The 24,923-nt window shown below is 38.1% G+C and overlaps 1 protein-coding gene across 2 annotated transcripts; it reads right to left on the bottom strand.

Annotated features, from left to right (window-relative positions):
* Positions 1 to 34: 34 nt before the first annotated feature.
* On the bottom strand, positions 35 to 15,630 carry adgrf3b (adhesion G protein-coupled receptor F3b). Of its 2 annotated transcripts, none has more exons than XM_082146622.1 (17): positions 15,515 to 15,630; positions 14,948 to 15,008; positions 14,602 to 14,614; positions 14,317 to 14,457; positions 13,996 to 14,151; positions 13,844 to 13,893; positions 9,106 to 9,164; positions 8,789 to 8,925; positions 8,470 to 8,688; positions 8,154 to 8,387; positions 6,514 to 6,660; positions 6,193 to 6,392; positions 4,700 to 4,879; positions 589 to 1,905; positions 447 to 488; positions 330 to 362; positions 35 to 107 (listed from the first exon to the last, which is right to left on the bottom strand). In XM_082146622.1, the coding sequence occupies exons 1-17, from the start codon at positions 15,526 to 15,528 to the stop codon at positions 63 to 65; spliced, it is 3,048 nt and encodes a 1,015-aa protein (XP_082002748.1). In that variant the 5' UTR covers positions 15,529 to 15,630; the 3' UTR covers positions 35 to 62. The 2 variants fall into 2 exon arrangements, with proteins under 2 accessions (XP_082002748.1, XP_082002749.1); XM_082146623.1 differs by having other exon boundaries at positions 15,520 to 15,589.
* Between the last annotated feature and the right edge of the window lie 9,293 nt (positions 15,631 to 24,923).

The raw sequence follows: 24,923 nt of genomic DNA, 5'->3' as shown, positions 1-24,923 counted from the left end.
CAAACAAGGGAATTAAGCTGTATCAAAAACTTACCTTGTGTGCATTTATTTGAATGGATCATTTATTTTGCGACAGATGTTGCTGTTCCTTGTTCTTTTCCAGATTTCTGGGGGTGGAGGGAGGGAGGGGTTGTTATAATGTTATATTTCATAATGTTATTTTAATATTATTTAATAATTCAATAATATTTAAAATAGTATTATTTTATTTTAACATTACATTTTGCAATTATTATTTGTATTATAATTTTTCACAATTTAGTTTTTCTCCTAACTTGCTGTGGCATGGCACTTTTTTTTTTTTTAAACATGGGTTCCCCAGAACTTACCCCCAGAACTATTTTTAATATTTCATCTCGGACCTGTAGAAAAAAAAAAAGAAAAACAGGTAAGTGTCCTGTGGTCCTAACTGTACTAAACATCTTCAATGTCAATTAAATGCATACCCTTTTTTCTGCAAAACATCCTGTCAACAAGATGAAGAAGCCCTAGAAGGTATAAATGATACAGAGGCATAAGGTATAAATGATTCAATATATATGTCATACTATTTAAAGTGTTATAATTTCCGTTTAGAGATGGGAATACCTGCAGGGAGTTGACTATGGTGAATGCGTAATGCACTAAGTATGTAATAAACTGTGTAAAGTCGTCCATCAGAAACACAAAAAGCCCCAGAATCCAAGTCCCACCAAAAATAGGTGTGAGAAAGAGAATCACTTTGATTATGCTTTTTGCTGCATCTTTGTCCCCCTTTTTGTTGGTCTCAGCTCCAGACGGCTTTAAAACCGTCGCAATGACCACCACCATGGAAGCCATGTTCACCAGCACGATGGTCCCAACTGGAAAGAGAAATGCGTGGATGGATCCTTGCATGGCTGACTGATAGGTAAGCCAGCATGTTTTCGAGCTGTAATACGGGATGTCAGTTGCTTGATCATAGTACACGTATGTAACTGCCACAGTCACTGTTGGACAAACATAGCCAATGGTGAATCCGAGGATCATGTACATCTTTTTCCCAATGTGGCTGAAGACGAAAATGAGCTGGTGGACCAACATGACACTCAGACACAGCATCCAAAAGAACATCGCCAGGAAGAAGTAATGCTTCATCACCACCAAAACAAGGCACAAGGTTTCATTTAAGATTGATGGGAAAGAGGAAGCTAAGAAGCTACAGTCGGCCAAAAGCAGACACAGTGCGATGTTGAGGAGAGAAGTGTGCCGGAAGTGAGAGAGGCTGGATTTAACTACGGCGCTCCAGACCAAACACTCGATGATGATATAGACGATGAGAGAGCATATGGAGATTCCCAGTCCGACGTACGTGAGCTGATCTAGAAAAGGCATGCTTACTGCATGCTTGGACATGAGCATGGAGAAGGAGGTGAGATGGTTGCATTCACAGTAGGCAGTGTTCCCGGGACCTTGAACATAATTGCAACCTTCGTCTGACCATCTCTCCTCCGAGACGTTCCAAAACACGCATTGCATCGTGGCACTGCTGCCCTCATCATTTGGAAAAGCTAGTCTGATGTTCACCGAAGGCTGAGTGTTGTTCTCAACTGTGCTGGATACGACTATGCTAGGAAACAATGAGTTCTCATAACCCAATTTTGGCAAGCGGTTGGCCAAGCTCTGTAATCCTACTGTTTTCACCATATCTGCTGTTGCATTCAACTCAACTTCCACGTTGAAAACGGTTTTGTTGCAAGTGGTGCCGCTTCGGCAGATCTGAAGCTGGATGTTTGAGGAGTTGTAGCCTTCACTGGCGTTTATTCTGATACTTTTTACAAGGCCTTCTACGGATGACAGATATTGTGAGGCCAGTGAACTGCTCTCTTCCTCTTCTCCCCCATTCCAGGTTACGTTCAACATGCTGCTGGCTGATTCAATGAAATCCTACAAAGAGAACAGATTTTCTACTGAAACAGCAAATTTCTCAAAGCAACACATTTTCACTCCCAGCCTGTCACACATTGACGCTTGGTCAGGACCCTTCAGCGTAACTTTTTAACGCACAGGGTAGCCCTTTAGCGTAATTTTTTGACGTGCAGGGTAACGTTACTCCATTGCTTTCAATGAGTAATCTTTGGCATCATACACAGATGCGTTGGGCATGGAATGTTAGAGTCATGATGAATTGGGTTATAATTTTGCCATTATGACATGTTGGAGTGTGATTCTCAATTTAATTTATTTACATTTATAAAAAAAAAATATTTACACTATTTAGACAAGTTTGAACACATAACCAAACCAAACCCCACACCTAAACCAACCCATTTGTATATTATACGATATAAAACACAGGCAGATACGACAATAGGCACAATTTATTCAAAAAGTACAAATATTCCAAGTGTTCCGAGGCCAAGCGATTGCTTTGTGTGAAGAAAAGACTCAAAAGCGATCAACATCTCCATCCCCCGTAGGCTAGATCATGCCATAGATTTTACAAATGCAAAGAATTATGTGTCTTGATCTGACGCATAAGGCAAACAACTGAAAGCAATGGAGTACCCTGTGGGTTGAAAAATTACGCTAAAGGGGTACCCTGTGCATTAAAAAGTTATGCAGAGGGGTTCTGACCAAGCATCAATGTGACGAGGTGGGTGTGAGAACGTGTTGCTCAAAGTATACAAACATTTTGATAATGTTACAGTCTGAGTTACATTTCAGACATTAACATTATCAGAACCTGAAGATGTAGCTCTCAATATGGGTACCTCAAATTTTCAAAATGTTATATTATATTGAATATATGTAATGAAGAATTCAAGTAATATTTTTTTTTTAAATATCAATTTTTTTATATATATATTTTTTTATATTCATTGATAATTAAAGGCAGGGTAGGCAGGATTTTTCTGAAAAACTTTTCCCCAAATTTGTTTAAACTGTCTTTATATGCCAATACATAATTAAAATGTAAGTACTCTGAAAAAGAGAGTATAAAAATCGAGTTTCTGTAGTCCTCTCAGGACTGCAATAAACACAGCTACTTATTCCATTCACTCCCACCCCCTCCCTTCTGGGCTTCTTCCAAAGCCACGCCCCCAAAACACATGAACGCGCGATGCCGACGGCTCAGCTGGAGGAGGACGCGTTTGCCAGCGCCGAGCGGAGAGGAGCGCAGTGCATGTAGTGACATCATGTCAGAATCACATGTAATAACATAACCTAACTTTATCATTATGAATATAAACAACTAACATGGCTGTTAGTACTCACTATCAAGCAAGCATATTGATACTGGTAAAGTTTAAAATATATTGAGTTTGATTCGGTAACGAGCTAGTAACATATAAGGTAAAACTAAAAACAGGTTGTATTGATACACGTTTTCCCATTACCATCAGTTACACTGTGATGAAGGTGAATTTTGTGTAAGATTCATAACATATACAGTGTTTTGCATGTAAGAGCTTCCACGATGAAAGCACTGTTGGCTCTGATGAGGACTAATGTTACACTCCGGTGACAAGTATCCTACCTTTCTACCTTACTAGTTCCTTTTTTTGCCTTGTTTGCCTTCGCTGACTGTATATGCAGGTACTGGGAATTTTGACTGCTCTCTCTCTGCCATAATTGTGATTCTTCCTAGCTTCCGTGCCTCTCTCCGTGCCTCTTCCCTTCCTCGAGTCAAACGGGTGCGCGCATGTGGGCAGCTCCTGTAGCAGCAGGGGTGGTTAGCCATGGTAGCGAGGGAGAGAGACAGTCGCCCAGCCAATCATTTCATTCGTTCCGAATGGAAAGCTGTGTTTATTGCAGCCCTGAGAGGACTACAGACACTCGACTTTTATACTCTCTTTTTCAGAGTACTTACATTTTAATTATGTATTGGTATATAAAGACAGTTTAAACAAATTTGGGGAAAAGTTTTTTAGAAAAATCCTGCCTACCCTGCCTTTAAGTAAGCAGTAAAAAGACTCGAGAGGCTGTGCTGTATCGTTCGCGGAGTGCCTGCAACCCCTTCAGCCCTAACTTATTCACGATACAGCACTAGCCGTGAGTACCTTATTGCTTTATAAAATGGTTACCACACAATGCAAATATTAAAGGCAAAAAATATGTATCAAAGTAAAATCACTAAAAGCCTTCCTTCCGCTGGAAAAAATAGTCCCAGACCGTGAACAGCAACATCAGTTACATTATTTCGCCATTAGATGGCGGCAAAGACTGTCTTTATGAGTGAGTCAGTCAGTAGAGAAGACTTTTATATTGAAAGGACTGCAAGACGCAACTGACAAATGACTAGCCTAACTGTTAAAAGGACAATATATTGCTGCGGACATTCACACGGATGTTTTATTACGAATATAGCACTGACCTGAAGGAAAATGCTATATCTACTGTAAATTCAGGTACACTCGCTTACTCGATCTCTCACAATACTCTAACTAGCCTTCTCTATAAGCTTCAATTAAAAAATTACAATATCAATGAGAACATATGTTTACATTGCTAAGAGTGGTTGCTAGGGGTGTTGTGTAGTGATACATAGAACCGTTGGGTGAAGCGATCATAGCCGTGTTTTATCATGAATAAAGCACAGCTATTGACCAATCAGAATCAAGGACTTGAACTAACTGTTTTATAATAACTAATAATTTGTATTATTTGAATTAATTATATAATATAATTATTTAATATGTGAGCTGTCAAAAGGGAGTGAAATAGTTGAAATGCTTACTCCAAGAAGGTCCTCGCCTAGTGGCATGTTTACTGATGCCTGTTTCATAGTTTGGAAAACAGTAACTGCAGTTTTGACATCACCAAAACTGTTCTCGTCATCTTCGGATGTGTTGTTTTTCAAACTCTGAAAGATTAACTGAGCGGCATCTTGTGTTGCTCCAAGTCCCTTTTCAAAATCCTGGAGTGACATAAAAATTAGACATTTTCACATTAAAGACATTGAGGGTTTGCACCTACGTCACGATTTGGTCAGTTACCCGGATGCGCGGCCATATTGGAGGTACTCGGATGTAAACAACGGCATGGATTGCACTGTTTATGTACTACTGAACACATTGTTACACTAATTTATGATGTCTAAACCACGGAAAAAACACATGGAAGCTGCAAAATCATATAGAGAAGGACTTAGTAAGCAGGAAAGAGCGCGAAATTTTGACAAACTTAAGTTAATATGTGGTAAAGATCCGAACAAGCTAGCTTCTCTAGTCCTTACTGCAAATCTTCCTTCGATTTCTAATCCCGACATTGGCTACGTTCAGATTGTCAGTCCAAAAAAAAGCACATGAAATCCGTTTCAAGCTACATCCATATGTGGTTTGAAATCCCATTCAATTCACATATCAGGAAATCCACTTCAGTCTGAACGCTCTGATCGGATTTCGCGTGGTTTATGTGACTTACTCACGCCACGTAAAATGTAAACATCAGATGTTGTTATAGGGAACATGCTGAAAGTCGCTGCCGAAACAAGGCTGTGTTGTTGCAAAGTGCCGGACGAGCAGAATTTTTTTATTTTTGAAACGTATTTTGAAACCGGCGCGGAAAAAGAGTTGTGCATACCAGCCTCCTACAGTTCTGCAGCAGGCTCAAGACGCAGTAGTCCAGCGCGGCGGCTACACATTTCCATGTTGTAAAATTTAAATAACATTTCTATTGCAAATGCAAATCCCTCCATCAACGCAACATCATTGCCGTATTGTCAAAGAGCTGCGTGGACACACAAATCGGATCTGAACAGTTGCGATACACAGTGTGGACATCATTTTAGATCATATTCCAATCGAATACAAAGATAATCGGATTTGGACTGACAGTGTGAATGTAGCCATAGTGAATTACTTTACGTCAACATTTTTGCCATAGTCAACGCTTCATTTACACATGTGGCTGATGCTGTGCCTCTCTCAACCACGAACGCCATCTTTCATCAGTTTTTTGCACTCTTCTCTTTAACTTTCGGCAGTCTATAGAACTTTAAATGTTTTTTCTTGGTGCGACCGATTAGTACAGACCAAAACACGACCATTTTTCAGCAGCAATAATCAGCCAAATTTGCAAGTCCGTTCAGTTCAGTGGCATTGTTTACGTTCAGTGCCTCCAAAATGGCCGACTTCCGGATTGACGACGTATAGTGAAAACCCTCTATACTTCACATGCTATAGTTGTGTCAGGTCACTCAGAATCAGTCAGGTCTATAGATTTGCATACCTTTGCTTGCAAAGCTAAATTATTCAGGACTGCTTTAACACACAGAGAGACTTCTTCACCCCATTTGTTCCCAATGCATTTGCGTTTCATTGTGCCCTGTCTCCCTGATGCAATACAGTCTATAACAGCTGTTTCATTATTCTTTGTTTTTGGCCATTTTCTCTCTTCAATTACTTCCTCTGCACAAAACAGGTCACTGGCTACAAAAACAAACAAACAGACAAAAATAAATAAATACAAACATTAGTTGTTGTTTTTTTACATTACCAGAGTTTGTAGAATGGCATTCATTTGCATTAGAATATGACTTTCAGTACTTACGGTAAATGATTGGTACTTTTATTGAGTAATTTCGCAGCTGATTCAAAGTGTTCTCAAAAGTGCAACTGGCCTCAAGTGAACTTGGTTTGCCTTCTGCCTGACAATTAACAGGGAATTCTGCTGTATAATTGATTATACCACTGCGCTCTGTAAAACATGGGTAACATTTTTACATGTGTTCGCAGGTTATGGATAATTGAAATTAACAGTGAACAAATGTATGTGGACACACCCAAGTTTATGGCACGCCCAACTCAGGAACTTGGGTATCAAAATGATCCCTGATCTTCCCAGTGCTAAATACGACTTGAGAGGGCGTTGTCCAATTTTTATCTAGGAAACTCGTATTTATGATAACTCTGATAGCACGTGAAGGAAGCATAAAACCATATCTAGTGGCGAATCATCTGAATTGTTTTGAAACCGTTCGAAAAGTATGATATAGTGAATTGGCTGAAATCACGTGACTTGGCGAGTTCGACACAAGCTCCGAACTAAAGAAAATATTTTTAAATGTTTTGAAGCTTCAAGCAGTAGTGTTTTGAAAGCACCCATCACTAATAATATTGACACTATACTCGTGTTGTTGCTTTGATGATTATTTTGTCCATTGTAGGCCTAGTGGATGATTTTATTCAAAATGGAAATTTTAAGATAGCATAGGTAGAATTATGTAGGCCTATGTGGACACACTCCAAAATGTATGGATTTCAAATGATTTTAAATATAGTTTATCACATTTGATTGTTCAAGTTTGACAACCATAAAGTGTCCAAATCACTGATCTATATAGTCATTATATAGATCAGTGGTCCAAATACTTTTTTTTTTTGTAAAATAGCCTATATTTTTTATATTATATCATTTAAAACCAATGTCTTTTTGATATGTTTTTCTAGAAAAAATATGCTTGTGCTGTCATGTTTTATAATAAATGTAAATATCCCTATTTAATATTTTGTCATCTAATGAAAAGACATTCATTTATTTAAAAGCATTTCACGAGTTCACACTTACATATAATTAAATAGACTAAAAAGGTTATGCGTATTTGGCGTGTTGTCCGAGGGGAGGGCTCCGAGCTCGATATTTGGCCTGAACCCAGAGTACTCCCCATCCCAGGTTGGGATAGGAATTTAGAAGTGAGGAGATGGGCTGGTGGAGGGATGCTGGAAAACTGTCGTAGAACAAAGGTACGTCTGCTGTATATATATGTATATACACATGTATATACCTCCTGATGCTAATTGAGTGGACTGGATGAGCTCCTCCTATGTTAATTAGGTTAATTATATGAAAGTGCTCCTCCCGCACTTTGTTAATAAAACATCATTACACATACGTCTAAATACATTTTGGGGCCACTGCAAGCCAGATTTTGATCGCTTGCACTTCACAAATGATGAGCTAAGACACATTTCAACAAAGCTTGACCTGGAACATGTTTACATTTGTGCTACTTGGTAAATTGCTTGATTTTAAAACCTGTCAAATATATTTGATAGAATAAGTATAAACTTTATGTGATTTGAAGCTTCAGTTGATTATTTGAATGAAAGAAAAAAGTCAGCTTCATGTGCCATCAAACAGAAGATTTATATATAATATATTACAAATTGATAATTTAATTACAGCTTTACCTTCTTTATTTGGTGCAATATTTTCTATACTTCCGAGTTTTATCCGGGATAAGTAGGTTTCAGTACTGTTGTCGATGGAACATGAGATGGTTACTTTGGTGGATGATGCTTCAGAGCAATCTGCAGTTTGTGGATTGCTTGTCACATTAATGTTTTCTGGCAGAAGTGCAATTTGAATAGGTGCCATGGCCATGTGAGCTATGTTCCCGCTGACAAAAAGGCAGCTGTATGTTCCTGGAATATCAAAAAATGACAAAAGTCACAATAATGTAAATTGTTGTCCCTGTTTCACTCATGATTGCATTGAACAACACACCTGACCAGAATCCACTTGTCTTCAAAAGTGTGACTGTTGATGTTTCTGTACAAGTATCTGACAGCATTATTTCACTCCCTGGTCCCAGAATCAATGGCACTTCTTCACCTCTTGACATCTGCCACACACACTTGCTCATAGCCTCTATACTGGTACAATTCAGCTGTTGTCTTGAATTATAACACACTTTTCCTGGAGGTGCCTCTATGAATGCCATTCCTGTAAATTATGATCAAATACTGTGATGGTGAGAAAAGATTGGTAGGAATGTATAGATAGAACAAGTGATGCAAATATTGGTGTGGTTGCAGTGTTTTACCTAGAGACTTAACATTGAGACTGTAAATGGCTGGATTCGTCAATAATGTAGCAATTATGCTTTGAACTTTGGAGGTGGCAAACAAAGAACTGAGAGACACTGTGAAATTGTGAGCGTATGTATATGACCCTGTGAGACTGTGACAAAAGAGCGGAAACATTAGTTTCTTGGTCACAAAAACTATTGCAAGCTAGTTGTTATCAAATGAAGAAATGAAAATAACAGAGTATTTCAAGTGTTTATTATTACTTGATTTACTTTCAAATAAGAAAATAAAAATGTAAAATGAAATAAAAATTATGAGAAAAATATCTCACAGGCTGCCTTGCATGGTCAACGAGTTGAAGGCATTTAGCACATTAAACGCATTCAGCAGCTGAAAAGCAAATGGGTTAGAATGATGAGTAAGAGATTTGTCATAATTTAATAAATAGCTACTCTGCATTCGGGTTTCAAAATCTTTTCGTTAAGGACAAGAGATATATTGCTTTAGTACAAGGCTCTCTGGAATATTTGATTCTATCAAGTTCATGGCGCCATCCAGCGATAGATACTTCCAAATACTCGTCCGTGCCAACGGTGCCAACGCATATCAGCTCATCACTGAAACCCGCACTACTCCTGCTCTGTTTCATTCAAATTCTGTCTGGTGCTTCCCTGTGTCTCGGTAATCGACTGTATTGTAAATTCCATCAGAAAACGTCAGTTAACAGACCTATTTAGTGACTGGAGAAACGAAGCGTTCCAAACTCTGAATTAAAAGCGCATAAAATATCTTCCGTTTTTAATTGAATAGTGTCGTGTAAACAGCTAGCCTAGAAATCTAGACGCACTCTAGCGGCAGCAAATGTAATTTCCAGTCAAGGTCGTCTAGAAACTCTCCATTGGTTTGCGAGCTGGAAAAAACAAAGTCGGTGGGCGGGCTTAAAGGTCCCATGACATGAAATTTTCACTTTCTGAGGTTTTTTAAAATTAATATGAGTTCCCCTAGCCTGTATATGGTCCCCAAGTTTCTAGAAATTTCAATCGGTGTAAATCGAGCTTTTGCTATCTTTCTCTGCCTTTGAGAAAATGGAGGCTCAACCGGGCTGATCTTGAATCCCCTCCTTATGACGTCATAAGGAGGAATGTTACCTCCCTTGTCTCTGCTTTGCCCGCCCAGAGAATATATTTTCCGCCCATGAGAAAATGCGCTAGGAAGTAGGAACGCGCGCGCGCGATTTTAGTTTGTCCACGAGAGATATCATGGCTTTTGAGCGAGCGAAGCATAATAATTGCTCAATAATTGGATGTACAAATGAACACCGAAGGGTTAATACAGAGCTGGGCTTGCTGAACGTCTGAAACTAAAGTCTGGATCACTCTCTTTGGCTCAGCTACACACCTCGGACAAGTAAGTCAACTAGTGATATATAAGTGTGTTGCTTTACTGTTTATGGTTACCTAGATTGTTACACGTAGAATGTGGCTGTAACATTAGCTATGCAGCTATGCAGTTTATGTGTGTGAATACACACACAGTAACGCGAGTGTTGTACACTTCTTTGTTATTTGGATAACCGTTTTCCTGTTGGTTATATGGCGCGCGCTATATCCGCATTTCAAGATTGCAGAGCTTGATGTAATTGTAATAAGATAAATACAGACGTTACAGATCTCTCATGAAAAGGCAACAGTAGGTTAGCGTTAGCTACATGATAATAACTGTAAACCATCCGAATAAAGTACCGTATCCAGACATATTTTTTTTAACTAACCATTCGGAAACGTCCTGCTGGAGCCGCTGAGTTGCAACTTCTTCATCCGTTGCTTCTCCATCTGGATCAGATTCTGGGTCAAACTGAAATGCTTGAAAGACTGCGTGTCTTCGTGCCATTGCAATATATCCAACGTAAACATGCACGCCACGGTACCGTTGCGCAAGATGGTCAAGGCCACACCCACCCTCCACCTTGCGCCGCCTTTCTCCTCCTCATTATCATTTAAGGCTACAGACACCGAAACGGCCTGTCTGAAGGAAGCTCATTCTGGGACTGGCTTGAAGTGGCTATAATTCTGCACCGAGGCTGAATTTTTGGAAAGAGATTTCAGATACAGTACTAGGGACCACTAAGGCCTATATTAAAGCCTACAAAAAGTAGCATGTCATGGGACCTTTAAGATAATGACGGCAGAGTTGCGACGGTTCCGCGTGAATTCCCTGCTACTTGAAAACAAAGATGGGTCTTTCGAATCGGCTTTGCCTGCGACTCTGGAAGACTTGGAGTTAAGTTTCTCTTTGAGAAAAGAACAAAGAACGAAAATAACAAAGAACGAAAATAACAAAGAACGGCTCTGAAGTCATTCTTAAAATTCTTAAAAAGATGTGTTCAGAGTTTTGCCGACCGGATACAGCAAAAGTTAAATCTATCAACTAGCTCCGCTTGTGGGAAAATGCTCTGGTTGATTGTAGCGCTATCCTATTGCGTGCAGATGGAATTTGATAGACTACCGTTTATCCCGCCTCTCGGATTGAGCCCTGCCAATGCTATGTTCCCAGACCCAACATCCGGGGCTGCGTTCCAGTCCAAAATTGTCATGCCCTTCACTCGCTAACTTCCCTCTGTCTCGTTCACTCGGATGTACGTCATTGCTTACATTGCACGAGTGCCCACTACTGGCGGAAACTGCAATGAGCTGAATTGGAACGTCCTAAGCCCTTGATCACTTGGAATCAGCTATGGAGTTGATTTATTATTTAAAAAATGTTTTCTTTTAAGAATTTGTATAATGCAGCATCCAAATTTATATAGGTGTGTTTGGGTTGTTTTAAAATGTTAAAAATATAATTAATATTGCATAGAGTTGTTTGTTGTGGTGGTGATTAGACGAGATCTGTGGTGACATCACAATCGTACTGCATTGTGGGAAATGGAATTTGATAGACAACCATTTATCCCGCCCCTCGGATTGAGCCCTGCCAATGGTGTGTTCCCAGACCCAACATCCTGGGCTGCGTTCCAGTCCAAAATTGTCATGCCCTTTACTCGCTAACTTCCCTCCGTCTCATTCACTCGGATGTACATCATTGCTTACGTTGCACGAGTGCCCACTACTGGCGGAAACTGCAATGGGCTGAATTGGAACGTCCTAAGCCCTTGATCACTTGGAATCAGCTATGGAGTTGATTTATTATTTACATTTCTTTTTTCCTTTAAGAATTTGTATAATGCAGCATCCAAATGTATATAGGTGTGTTTGGGTTGTTTTAAATTTAAAAAGATATAATTAATATAGCATAGAGTTGTTTGTTGAGGTGATTAGACGAGATCTGTGGTGACATCACAATTGTACTGCATTGTGGGAAATATAGGTGCCTGAAGTGTACTTATGAAGTAGACTCGCTCCCTCAGTCAAAATCGAGGGAACGATGGTCCGTCCATATAAACTTCCCTCGTCCACTTCACGAAATGGAACGCACTTCAAAATGGCGGCAGGGATTCCCCTGAGGGGAAGTGCTTAGGGAAGTTCGCAAGTGCATGTCTAAAAGTGGACTGGAACGCAGCCTTAGTCTTGTTCGACTTCATGCCGCTCTGCGCAGACCGATCGGCGGCTGACTTGAAGCAGTGCATGCCGGTTAGAAATTTTGTCCAACTTGATACAGCGCCGACGCCACGTGACAGTGATGTATGCCATCAAAGTACCGCGAGAGCAATTCTAGAGTAGCCGGAGAACTCAGCCAGCGCAGCTTCTCAAGAGCGGCTGCACAAGCTCTGATGACGACACAGCTGTTCCACGATTGGCCGGATTCACCGCATGACAACGATCACGTGTGTTTCGTGTTTATTCGAACACCTTTAGCGGCGTGTTCGCATTGCAGGAACATCCGGGTACTTTAGCCAATAGTTCTAGGAACTGTGAAAAGGTTCCTCCGGTCGGAAAGCGGCTAATATAACATCGCGACTAGCCTACATGAAAAGAGCTTAGCCTACTGTTATAAAAAACTGATTTGTGAGCATTAGTGGAACTGAGGCCCTGTTTACACCTGGTATTAAGATGTGTTTTGGTCGATCGGATCACAAGTAGACAAAGGAGACATTCCCGTTTACACCTGGTGTTTTAATCAGTCTCATTTGTCCACTTTCAAACACTTCTGTCACGATTTCTTCGAGGGGATGGTCTATGGGTGGGTAAATGTATGGGTTTCTTCCGAATTTTTTGATCTAATGGACAAAATAAGCGTGCGCAATTTGCATATGAACTTGCCCGGAGACGACTAAAAAACATACAGAGAGCAGCAGCTTTGGTTTCTGCCTAACAAGCCTACCATCTGCAGTGGTCAGGTGTTACAATGGCTACGTGGTACAAGTCGTAGCTCTCAGAAAATTACGAGGTTACACTTTGTAGTTGCAAGTTATACAAACACATGAAGGCTTTTTACAGTTCAGAATTGTTACGGTAATTTCGACATGGCGTAAACTCACCTAAATACCATTAAAAATGATATTTCTGGATTTTTTTTTTTTTTTTTCTAGTGGCGAATCAACCAAATTTGGAAATGTTTTGAAACCAATGTTCGAACAGTATGATATAGTGAAGCCTCATTTACTGAAATCACGTGACTTGGCGAGTTCGATACAAGCTCCGAACCAAAGAAAAGATTTGTAAACGTTTCGAAGCTTCAATTAGTGTTTGAAAGCGCCAATCACTAATAATATTGATACAATATTCATGTTGTTGTACTTGTTACGTTTTATTTTATTCATGGTGGTAGAATTATAGCCTGAAACAATTTCACTAATTTAATCTCAAACCAACATTGTGATCGCTTATATTTATTTGAAGAGTAGCCGTGTAATAAGCAGGATAACGTACAGTCAGTGGATCGGACATTAGCCTACCGCAAAATAAATCCAAATACGTTGGCGTCTTGATCGCCCTGTGGGGCTCTATAAGGACCGCCTGACTGTTCGTTATCCTTTACATATTTAATATAATACTATTCATTTCTGCAGCAGCTTACATATGCTTTTCAGAAAAAGTCATCAATTATTAAATGAGTAGATGCATACGTACCATGGGTTGGACTGTTAAGGAGCTACCAGTGAGCATGCCAATGAGTGAAACTATAAGGATCACAGCAGTGAAACAATCATAAATGTTGTTCGGAGGTGCACTCGTGCAAATTATGAATGGTCTAACTGACTTTAACTTAAATGACAACTTACCATTCACTTTGGGCAGACACAGAGGCGTGACGTTTGATATATTTGCCTCACATTTATCCACGTTGCAGCATTTATTTACAGAGTCACACACAAGATTGCTCCAAACATAGTCTGGTCCACACCAGCATGTTGTATTTTGGCCAATTATCTCACACTCTACAACACATGATCACATAATGACTTTACAGCGTATTTATTCTGTTTTGAAATGTAATCTGGCAGGCTGGTTTAATGATACTGAACATTTCACATAGACTTTATTAAAACTGAATACAATCAACATCAGAAAAAAAAAAAAAAAAAAACTGTTACATCTCTTACCTGCTGCAATTTCAGCATTTGTGATAGTTACCCCTGTTGTATCTAGAGAGGTTCCTATAAGTCCAGGCAGATGGTCTGCAACATTTAAGGTTTTATTGCCCTCAATCATGACTTCTGCCCAATGGGTCACATCTATAGACCCTGAAAACATAAAATGCAAAATTATAAATTTGCTACATATTTTATTTGTGTTTGATGTAACTTTATAGTTTGTGGATTTTAAAACAACTTTTTTTATTTATTATTAATGTGGAAAGGACTGTGTCTGGTGAAATTAAAACTTACCCACATGTGAAGTCTGTTGGGTAACAGAAGAAGAAGATTGTCAGTAATTTTGTTCTGCTTCTGCTTTTTTTTTTAGTAAACAAATGATCATGATGCGTGATGACAAGAACGGGATTCTTATGTGTTAGAAAATATTATATAGCATAGACAATATATTTAAATAAATTAGCAGTTTGTAGATGATGACCATGATGTTTAAAAATGTATTTAATGCCATGATCATCAGTCAGTTTAGCGGAAATATGAATTTCGAGGGTGGTTATACAGTATGTGGCATTCAGGGTATTACTATTTGTTTTACTTAGGATAAAATCTGTTATCTTGTATATTTCCTTTATGAATTTACCTGGCTAAAAATGAACAGTGCAGCAAAAAGCAGCATTCCTGGACCAGACAGTGTCTTGATCCTATTAGGGAGATTGCATTGAATTCTTTAAAAGACAGTCAAAATGTATGCCTACCTCTAAAAGAAACTTAGAAGTGAAAACTTTCCCTGCACTTTAGTGTCTATTCTATTATTCAAATTCTAACTATAGTATAGCACTATAAACTGTCCACGTCATCTCTTACTTAATAAACATCATCAAAACAACAAAACTGCAAAAAACTTAAACAAAGCTAATTGCTGCCTTTCAGAACACCAGCTAATACATTCACAAGTGACATTTCCTTTCAATAATTGTCACAGAAGCTGAACAATGAAGATTAAAAAAACACACACAAGGATTACAATTATTTGGTGAACTGATTATTCTATGAACATCGAAATTATAGTAGTAAGATGAGAGTATGTATATTGTGAGATAGATCAAAACATTTTTACACCATATTAATAATTGTATTTAGCTGCTGTACCTTTATAATAGACAAAATAATATATGGACATAAAAACCAAAAATAAATAAATACTGACCTTACAGTCTGCATTTTAAAAGAGAGGATCAGCAAGTTTTAAGCAATGCTATCTGTCTTAATAACATGTTCCCTGTGAAGAACCAGTTTCTTGAGTGAAATGGGGTGCTGAATGAGAATTAGGGAAAGTTGACAAATGCAGTGGGTGTGGCGAAAACTAATTTACAAAGCTCTCTCACACATTTGCATTTTACATTCTCCAAGTCCATAGGCCACCTGGATAAGTTAGCACACCATAGTCATAGCTTTAGACTTTCCATTGAGATTTGGGTAACAAATGTAGCTCAGAACTGCATGCCTGCCCTACAGTGTTTGGTTAGATTGTCATTTGTGGCTGATTTAGATAAATCATTTTCATGTTTAAACCTGCAGTACTTTTAGAAATAAGATGTTTAGAAAGAAGTTTTGCTGTTTCTGAATGTTGAATACCAGGTGGGAGGTGTATACAATTGTTCCATTTCAGGCTTTCAAATTGTGTGGAACATATAGACACAATTTAAATAAACTTTTTTTTTTTAATTGGAAATATACTAAAAAGTGCCCACTTCGGCACACTGTAAGTAAAAGTAAAAGTAAAACGCTGAATTTTGATAATTCCAATGTGAAAAATGATCTTTGCTCTTAGTTTAAGGGGAAATTGTATATTATCATATGTTAACACTAATATAAAAATATTGTGTATTTTCTTTTATTTGTTGTTTGAACCTCCGGTGATATGGTTATGTTTCCCCGTTATTCTGACCACTATCGCATCCAGCTCATCCCACACATGACTATGGTAATATGTGGTAACACACAGAGACCATGTTTATTCAGCCTGAGGTGAAATCATTGAGCCTCATCATTTGACTGTTGTGGAGAACATGAATCTGGACTGTTGTGTAATGTTATGAAAGGCGATTCAAAATTATTATAAGTGAATTAAAAGCATAATAATAAACATGTACCACTATATATGTGTATAATTTCAACATAACTACATAAATTTAGTAAAAAATTTAATAAAAGTTGAGGTTTTAAAAGATTTATTGTTAGGGAACAGACTTGCAAATTAGTGTCTTGTTTTCTTCATAAGTATTTGTTTGTTAAATAAGCATCCATGGAAATGTATCTGTTTTGCATGCTCATTCAAAATGAGGAAACATGCAGGTTTAATTCCATTGAAGAAACCAGGTAAAATCATTTTCAATTTCTATTCCTGTTCTATTTATAATGTTGAAAGGCAATGTAGCATTCTATTTTAAAGTCGCAACACTCTAAGGTGGCAAAGCTAAATGAGAATATCTGCTTATATGAACACTTCATTTATTCATTTTTAATACGAGTCTCTTTTCTGTTTTAACTCTCAGCTTTTACCATAGTAATAGCTTGTACCTTAAAGAATAAGAACAATGCTTGTACAGAAGTCAACTTTAGCCCTCAGCCTATGAGGGGGAGTGTTTTGAAAAGAAGTCATTAGGTGCATCACAGCCACAGTATAAACGAACTGGCAGCACCACAATTTACATCCTTACTATTAAGACCACATGCTGAAACCTACATTGATGTCAAACCAGAGGCTAATCCAGCAATGATCATCTTCAAAATGTGTAAACACATACAGTACATGAAATGCACATAGCAGACATATGCAATGTGTCTATTGAATATGAATATGTGTGGCCATATTCAAATTAAAATCTGCTGTGGATTGGTGCTTATTACAACAGAGACTGTCAAGGAAGTAGACTAATTAACCATAGTAACCAATATAAGCACTTAACAGAATTATTCACAATTCTGTATTCTAAATTTTTATAATTTCACGGAATTCCTCACTCTAGGAAAAGTCTGTATTGAATTTTCACAGGTGCTTTACCTGTATCTTTTACAGGTTTTTTTTCTTTTCTTTTTTCTTACAGTGTTTGACCTTCTGGACCTTCCTATGATCCACAGGTACAATAAAAATAATTCTTACACCTTGTCTACACCAAGCCTGTCCACCACTGCTTGAGGCTGTCTAGTTAAAGGACCTTCACATTTTGTTTCACAATATAAATTGTGTACAGTTGACAAATTGTTGTCCATTCTAGTCCCAATATATTTGTCTGTACTTCCATGATTGTGTAACTTTTCTATTATGATAATGAGGTTGATCTTTAGCAGTGGGAAAGAGGTTGTACAGGCCCAAATGTTAAACTCAAATGACTGTGAAAATGAATAAGACATTGTGACATACTAAGAGGATGCAAAATAAAATAATTTTTTTTTAATTTTAATTTAAATTTTTTTATATCTATTTTTAAAAAGAATTCTGCAGCTATGAATTTGAATAAAAGTAATCATTTCAAGAAAATGTAATTATTGGGGAAATAGTAACATTTTATTTTGCTCACTTGTTTTTTAAATACAAACTTCAAGTTTTCAAGACTGAAATGTTACATTTTGTATGTAAAAAATTAAACAATATTGTGAACATGATGGAAATGAACTCGAGTGTTGGATCACGCTGCGTGTGAATGTGAAGACCTGGAGTGGTTCTGTAGTGATTAAAGAAAGTTTTATTGATATCCATTGTTTTATTGATATCCATTGATATCCATCCAGATTTTTCCCTAAACCTTACTATCTGGGTCTTGTCTACAAATCGACGTCCCCGAACGTCTACTGTCGACGTTTATTCTATCTGGGTCTCGTCTACAAATCGACGTCCTCTGGGTCTCGTCTACAAATCGACGTCCCTGTTCAATAATAGTCACCTAACTAACTTGTTCCCCTAAACTAGCTTACTTCCTAAACTAGCTTCCTGCGCAGGAATAATCGACAAACAGACTTCAGCAAATGTCCTTTAAATGCTTTAATTACGGCCAGGAGATCTTCCCGAGCAGTTCTCAGGGAATCTCTCCCAAGAAGAAAGGCCGGAGGATCTCAGACAAATTCCATTTGAGAATCCCACCAGAAAACACGGATACAACAGTTTTTATAGAATCGAGACAACAAATAAGATTATCGTGACTAAACATGTCACCTTCAATATGATTGGTTCAAAAGCCCCAACCTTTTCCCTCTGTCACTGGCACAAGCAAACTCTGATTTTGTGATTACTTATCAAAAGGTTTGAGAACTAGTCATCTGTCTAGTTTCACTTCCCCTAATTGTTATATACACACACACACACACACACACACACACACACACACACACACACACACACACACACACAGACAAATGTTTCCAACAATAATATAATGAACACCAGGTTTGTTGTGCCTTGTAGGCATAAGGTATATGCGCAGTGCCGGATAAAATAATAACAATAAATAACCTATAGCAGTATAAATCTTCCAAAAGATTTCAGTAACAACTAAGCTAGAGAAAAATATATTGATTATCATGTTACTTCAAATGTTTCCATCCGTTATGATGATATGAAATGAGATAATAATAAAAACATGAAGCCATTTGGTGCGTTTTGCTTTCATCCAAAATATGATACATTCAAACGCGATCGCGCTGCAAAATATGATACTTTCAAACGCGATCCAAAATATGATAGCCTACATTCAAACGCGATCGCGCTGCAAAATATGATACATTCAAACGCGATCACGCTCAAATATAAAACATTACCATATACATATCTACGTTTGAGCAGATATCCACAAACACAGTAACAGTAAACACGGGTCTAAATATTATAATATTCCCCATATATCTAGCAACAGTTCAACTGCAACGTGACATTTATGCAACAATAACAAACTAATATGTAAGAATTTCTTACCTTACATCTTTCTTGTCTTCAAATCGCGTTCTTCTTCTTCTGAGGTAGCCTAAATCCATTGTAAGCTCAGGCACGTCTTTCAAACTCGACGAAAAGTGAAGTGAAGTGTTTTGTTGTTGAGGTAATGAGCGAGTTCGCGTTCCATGTGGAGATTTGCATGTGAATCTCTTTTGCGCGAGTGGGCGTGGCCAAATTAACTGTAATGAGCAAGCGTTTGAGAAGCTGGACATCTTGTTGGTTTTATACAAATTACTTAAACAGAGAATATTTGTTTTCGTTTTGAATCTGATCATTTGAAAGTACACACTTAAATGTTTATAAAGGTATATGGCTCAAAAATGTGTGACAAGTATTCGCGGAGTTTTGTTTCAGTTTATAGACGTGCTCAAGAAAAAAAAGTTCACCGCGACGGAGAGGCAGAACGCACACCCTGTTTATTTTCTTTATTTTACAAAAGCACAATGTTTTGATTTGATTGTAAGTGGACACAAACAAAAGAAGAAATATCACAGATTCTTTTTTTTATATTTCTTTTTTCTGTATGACCATAAATGACGGAGTAATTTAAGTTTATAGTGCTACAATGTGGAGAAAATCCAGCAAAACGCGCCCGCGCGTTTGTCGACCTCAGAGGGTTAACCCTCTGAGGTCTGAGCTGTTTTCTGGGCCCTGGAGGTGTTCTGACATGCTCTGACATTTCTGGTTATTTCTGTTACTTGTGACATTGTCATGTCTAAAGTCTCATTACACTGTATTCAGCACAAACTCTGCTACAATAATATATCAGCAGCATGTATGTAAAAGTTTGTAGTTTTGAGATAATGACATTTATGCGTGGTTTGTGAAAATACAAAAAAAATATTCTCACTGAAATAAGGCCATGAAACCCATACTGATTATTTCTTCACAAGACTTTTGAAAATTGTATGACGTAGCCTAGAATATTTGCTGCAAAACTATGTGAAAATCACCCTGACTGCTCATTCAGATAAGACAATATATTGATTTTAAAAATTTACGACGTGTTTTGTGTGAAAAAGCTTTATGCGGGAGCTCATTAATATGTAAGCTTTTCACACCTGAGAAAGACAAAGAACCTCCCCTAACGGCCCTATTAGGAGCGATCAGGCCCTGTCATTCAGAGCAACCTTGCACAATACTGTAAATGAGGAGATTTAAAAAAGAATGGCTTTTAAATTGTTTGGATTTATTTACAACACAACATAATCCAAAGATACACAACAAATGCCAAAAAAGCACTTCAAAGACAGAGACCTTTGTGCCATTCCTAAAAACATTGTACATACCTTTCATTTCCAAGTAGGGATGCACCGATCCACATTTTTTTACTTCCGATCCGATCCCGATACCTGAATTTGGATATCGGCCGATACCGATACTATTCCGATACCAGAGCTGTGTTTGCTTTAATATTATTATTATCATTATTGTTTATTTTATATGATGCTGAAATAAACTTCTCTCAACAGGCAAGTAATGATATGTTATGTACGTAGCCTATGTATGCATGCATTTATGTCCCAAAAGGCAACTTGAGGTAAGTAAGTTATAAGGTCAGAAAAGGAAGTCAGAAAAACAGGAAATCCTGTTAACAGGAAAAATCCCATTTTGAAAACAAATATGCAACTGGGGGTTTCAAATTGGTTGTCATGTCAATATTTATTACATTCCCAAAATGTCAAATACTTGCATCTTGAAATATAAGAAAAGTGCAAGGGTAAAAATCTTACACACACACTATCTGAAGGGTGATCCTCGCTCCGATGCAGTAAATGCTCGATCAACATCAGCATCGTGCAAACAGACAAGCGGATTTTGCCTCAGACGCGCGTCGATTTCGCTTCAAACTTTTGCTTTTTACGCACGTAAATTTTTCTCTGGACGCGCGAATGGATTCAAAATATTCAAACGTCCAACTAGACGCGGTAGACGCGAATTTGACGCGCTATTCGCGTTTGGTGTGAACGCACAGTAACGTGGTGCTTTTTTAAATGTTTGATTGCGTTCGTTGTGTTGTATGACGCGAGGCAGCTTCAAAGGACTCTGAATTACACCTTTGCAAACATTGCATTTTGCTGTCTTGCTCTGCGGTGTTTCCAGTGTTAAGTATTTCCACACAGCGGACGTTGTTGGCTAGCCGCAAACCGTGGAATGGATTTCGTGAGCGGGAGCGTGTCTCATAACTCTGTGTCTCATTGAGCCGCGCCTCCGTTCAGGAAATCCATTCCACAGTTTGCAGCCAGCTAGCAGACTCGCCCGCGGGAATCACTTTTGGAGTCATTTCAGCAGACGTTAAAGCGAGCGCAGACATGACTCATGGATATCGGAAATCTCCGCAGGTTGGATCGGGAAAATCCGATACGTGAATTACGCTGGTATCGGGTCCGATACCGATACTGGATCGGATCGGCCCCATCCCTATTTCCAAGATTTTCACTTTACCATGTTCACATACAGAGACTCATGTGAATGTTGAAGTCCTCAGTGGCATCTGGGCCCTGAAAAAAAAAAGTGAACATACTGATATCAAGAGAAAGGCCAGCACGATTTTGGAAATAAATATTAGATTTTTCTGGTTAAAATTGCTTTTTAAAATTCCTTTTTAAAATTCACAGAATACACACACACTCACACACACACACACACACACACACACACACACACACACACACACACACACACACACACACACACACACACACACACAAATGTTTCCAACAATAATATAATGAACACCAGGTTTGTTGTGCCTTGTAGGCATAAGGTATATGCGCAGTGCCGGATAAAATAATAACAATAAATAACCTATAGCAGTATAAATCTTCCAAAAGATTTCAGTAACAACTAAGCTAGAGAAAAATATATTGATTATCATGTTACTTCAAATGTTTCCATCCGTTATGATGATATGAAATGAGATAATAATAAAAACATGAAGCCATTTGGTGCGTTTTGCTTTCATCCAAAATATGATACATTCAAACGCGATCGCGCTGCAAAATATGATACTTTCAAACGCGATCCAAAATATGATAGCCTACATTCAAACGCGATCGCGCTGCAAAATATGATACATTCAAACGCGATCGCTATCCAAAATATGATACATTCAAACGCGATCACGCTCAAATATAAAACATTATGGTTACCATATACATATCTACGTTTGAGCAGATATCCACAAACACAGTAACAGTAAACACGGGTCTAAATATTATAATATTCCCCATATATCTAGCAACAGTTCAACTGCAACGTGACATTTATGCAACAATAACAAACTAATATGTAAGAATTTCTTACCTTACATCTTTCTTGTCTTCAAATCGCGTTCTTCTTCTTCTGAGGTAGCCTAAATCCATTGTAAGCTCAGGCACGTCTTTCAAACTCGACGAAAAGTGAAGTGAAGTGTTTTGTTGTTGAGGTAATGAGCGAGTTCGCGTTCCATGTGGAGATTTGCATGTGAATCTCTTTTGCGCGAGTGGGCGTGGCCAAATTAACTGTAATGAGCAAGCGTTTGAGAAGCTGGACATCTTGTTGGTTTTATACAAATTACTTAAACAGAGAATATTTGTTTTCGTTTTGAATCTGATCATTTAAAAGTACACACTTAAATGTTTATAAAGGTATATGGCTCAAAAATGTGTGACAAGTATTCGCAGAGTTTTGTTTCAGTTTATAGACGTGCTCAAGAAAAAAAAGTTCACCGCGACGGAGAGGCAGAACGCACACCCTGTATATTTTCTTTATTTTACAAAAGCACAATGTTTTGATTTGATTGTAAGTGGACACATACAAAAGCAGAAATATCACAGATTCTTTTTTTATATTTCTTTTTTCTGTATGACCATAAATGACGGAGTAATTTAAGTTTATAGTGCTACAATGTGGAGAAAATCCAGCAAAACGCGCCCGCGCGTTTGTCGACCTCAGAGGGTTAAAATAATAATATCTGGGAATAAGTTGTGCTTTGTCATTTGAAAATGTGTTTGACTTTGTTTCATTACAAACTTAACTATATTTCGGATTTTATTTGACCTTTTTTTTTATTTAGTTGTTTGTCGTTTTTTTGGCAATCTAGGGTGTGGCCTGTGTCCCACCCACCACCTTACAGTACACACCCTAGTCCTAACTCCAAGTGTTTACTTGGGGTGAACTGCCAGCTTTAACAAAGTTTACAAATTGCCAAGGTATGCAATGGGCACATAACTGGTCAGTCCCACCCAGAGTGCTGCACCAGAGCTAGGAACCATTATGACAAAAAGGTCAATTAACCATAGATTTTGTATTTTAAAATAATTATATCTGGGTATAAGTTGTGCTTTGTCATTTGAAAATGTGTTAGACTTTGTTTCATTACAAACTTAACTATATCTCGGATTTTATTTGACCTTTTTTTTTATATAGTTGTTTGTCATTTTTTGGCAATCTAGGGTGTGGCCTGTGTCCCACCCACCACCTTACAGTACACACCCTAGTCCTAACTCCAAGTGTTTACTTGGGGTGAACTGCCAGCTTTAACAAAGTTTACAAATTGCCAAGGTATGCAATGCGCACATAACTGGTCAGTCCCACCCAGAGTGCTGCACCAGAGCTAGGAACCATTATGACAAAAAGGTCAATTAACCATAGATTTTGTATTTTAAAATAATTATATCTGGGTATAAGTTGTGCTTTGTCATTTGAAAATGTGTTAGACTTTGTTTCATTACAAACTTAACTATATTTCGGATTTTATTTGACTTTTTTTTAATATATAGTTGTTTGTAATTTTTTGGCAATCTAGGGTGTGGCCTGTGTCCCACCCACCACCTTACAGTACACACCCTAGTCCTAACTCCAAGTGTTTACTTGGGGTGAACTGCCAGCTTTAACAAAGTTTCCAAATTGCCAAGGTATGCAATGGGCACATAACTGGTCAGTCCCACCCAGAGTACTGCACCAGAGCTAGGAACCAAAAAAGGTCAATTAACCATAGATTTTGTATTTTAAAATAATAATATCTGGGAATAAGTTGTGCTTTGTCATTTGAAAATGTGTTTGACTTTGTTTCATTACAAACTTAACTATATTTCGGATTTTATTTGACCTTTTTTTTTATTTAGTTGTTTGTCGTTTTTTGGCAATCTAGGGTGTGGCCTGTGTCCCACAAACCACCTTACAGTACACACCCTAGTCCTAACTCCAAGTGTTTACTTGGGGTGAACTGCCAGCTTTAACAAAGTTTACAAATTGCCAAGGTATGCAATGGGCACATAACTGGTCAGTCCCACCCAGAGTGCTGCACCAGAGCTGGGAACCATTATGACAAAAAGGTCAATTAACCATAGATTTTGTATTTTAAAATAATTATATCTGGGTATAAGTTGTGCTTTGTCATTTGAAAATGTGTTAGACTTTGTTTCATTACAAACTTAACTATATTTCGGATTTTATTTGACTTTTTTTTAATATATAGTTGTTTGTCATTTTTTGGCAATCTAGGGTGTGGCCTGTGTCCCACCCACCACCTTACAGTACACACCCTAGTCCTAACTCCAAGTGTTTACCTGGGGTGAACTGCCAGCTTTAACAAAGTTTACAAATTGCCAAGGTATGCAATGGGCACATAACTGGTCAGTCCCAC

Source organism: Leuciscus leuciscus, assembly GCF_965113295.1.
Source record: "Leuciscus leuciscus genome assembly, chromosome: 19".
Lineage (NCBI taxonomy): Eukaryota > Metazoa > Chordata > Actinopteri > Cypriniformes > Leuciscidae > Leuciscus > Leuciscus leuciscus.
The sequence above is the reverse complement of the archived record's forward strand: the minus strand, read 5'-3'. Positions and strand labels throughout refer to the sequence as shown.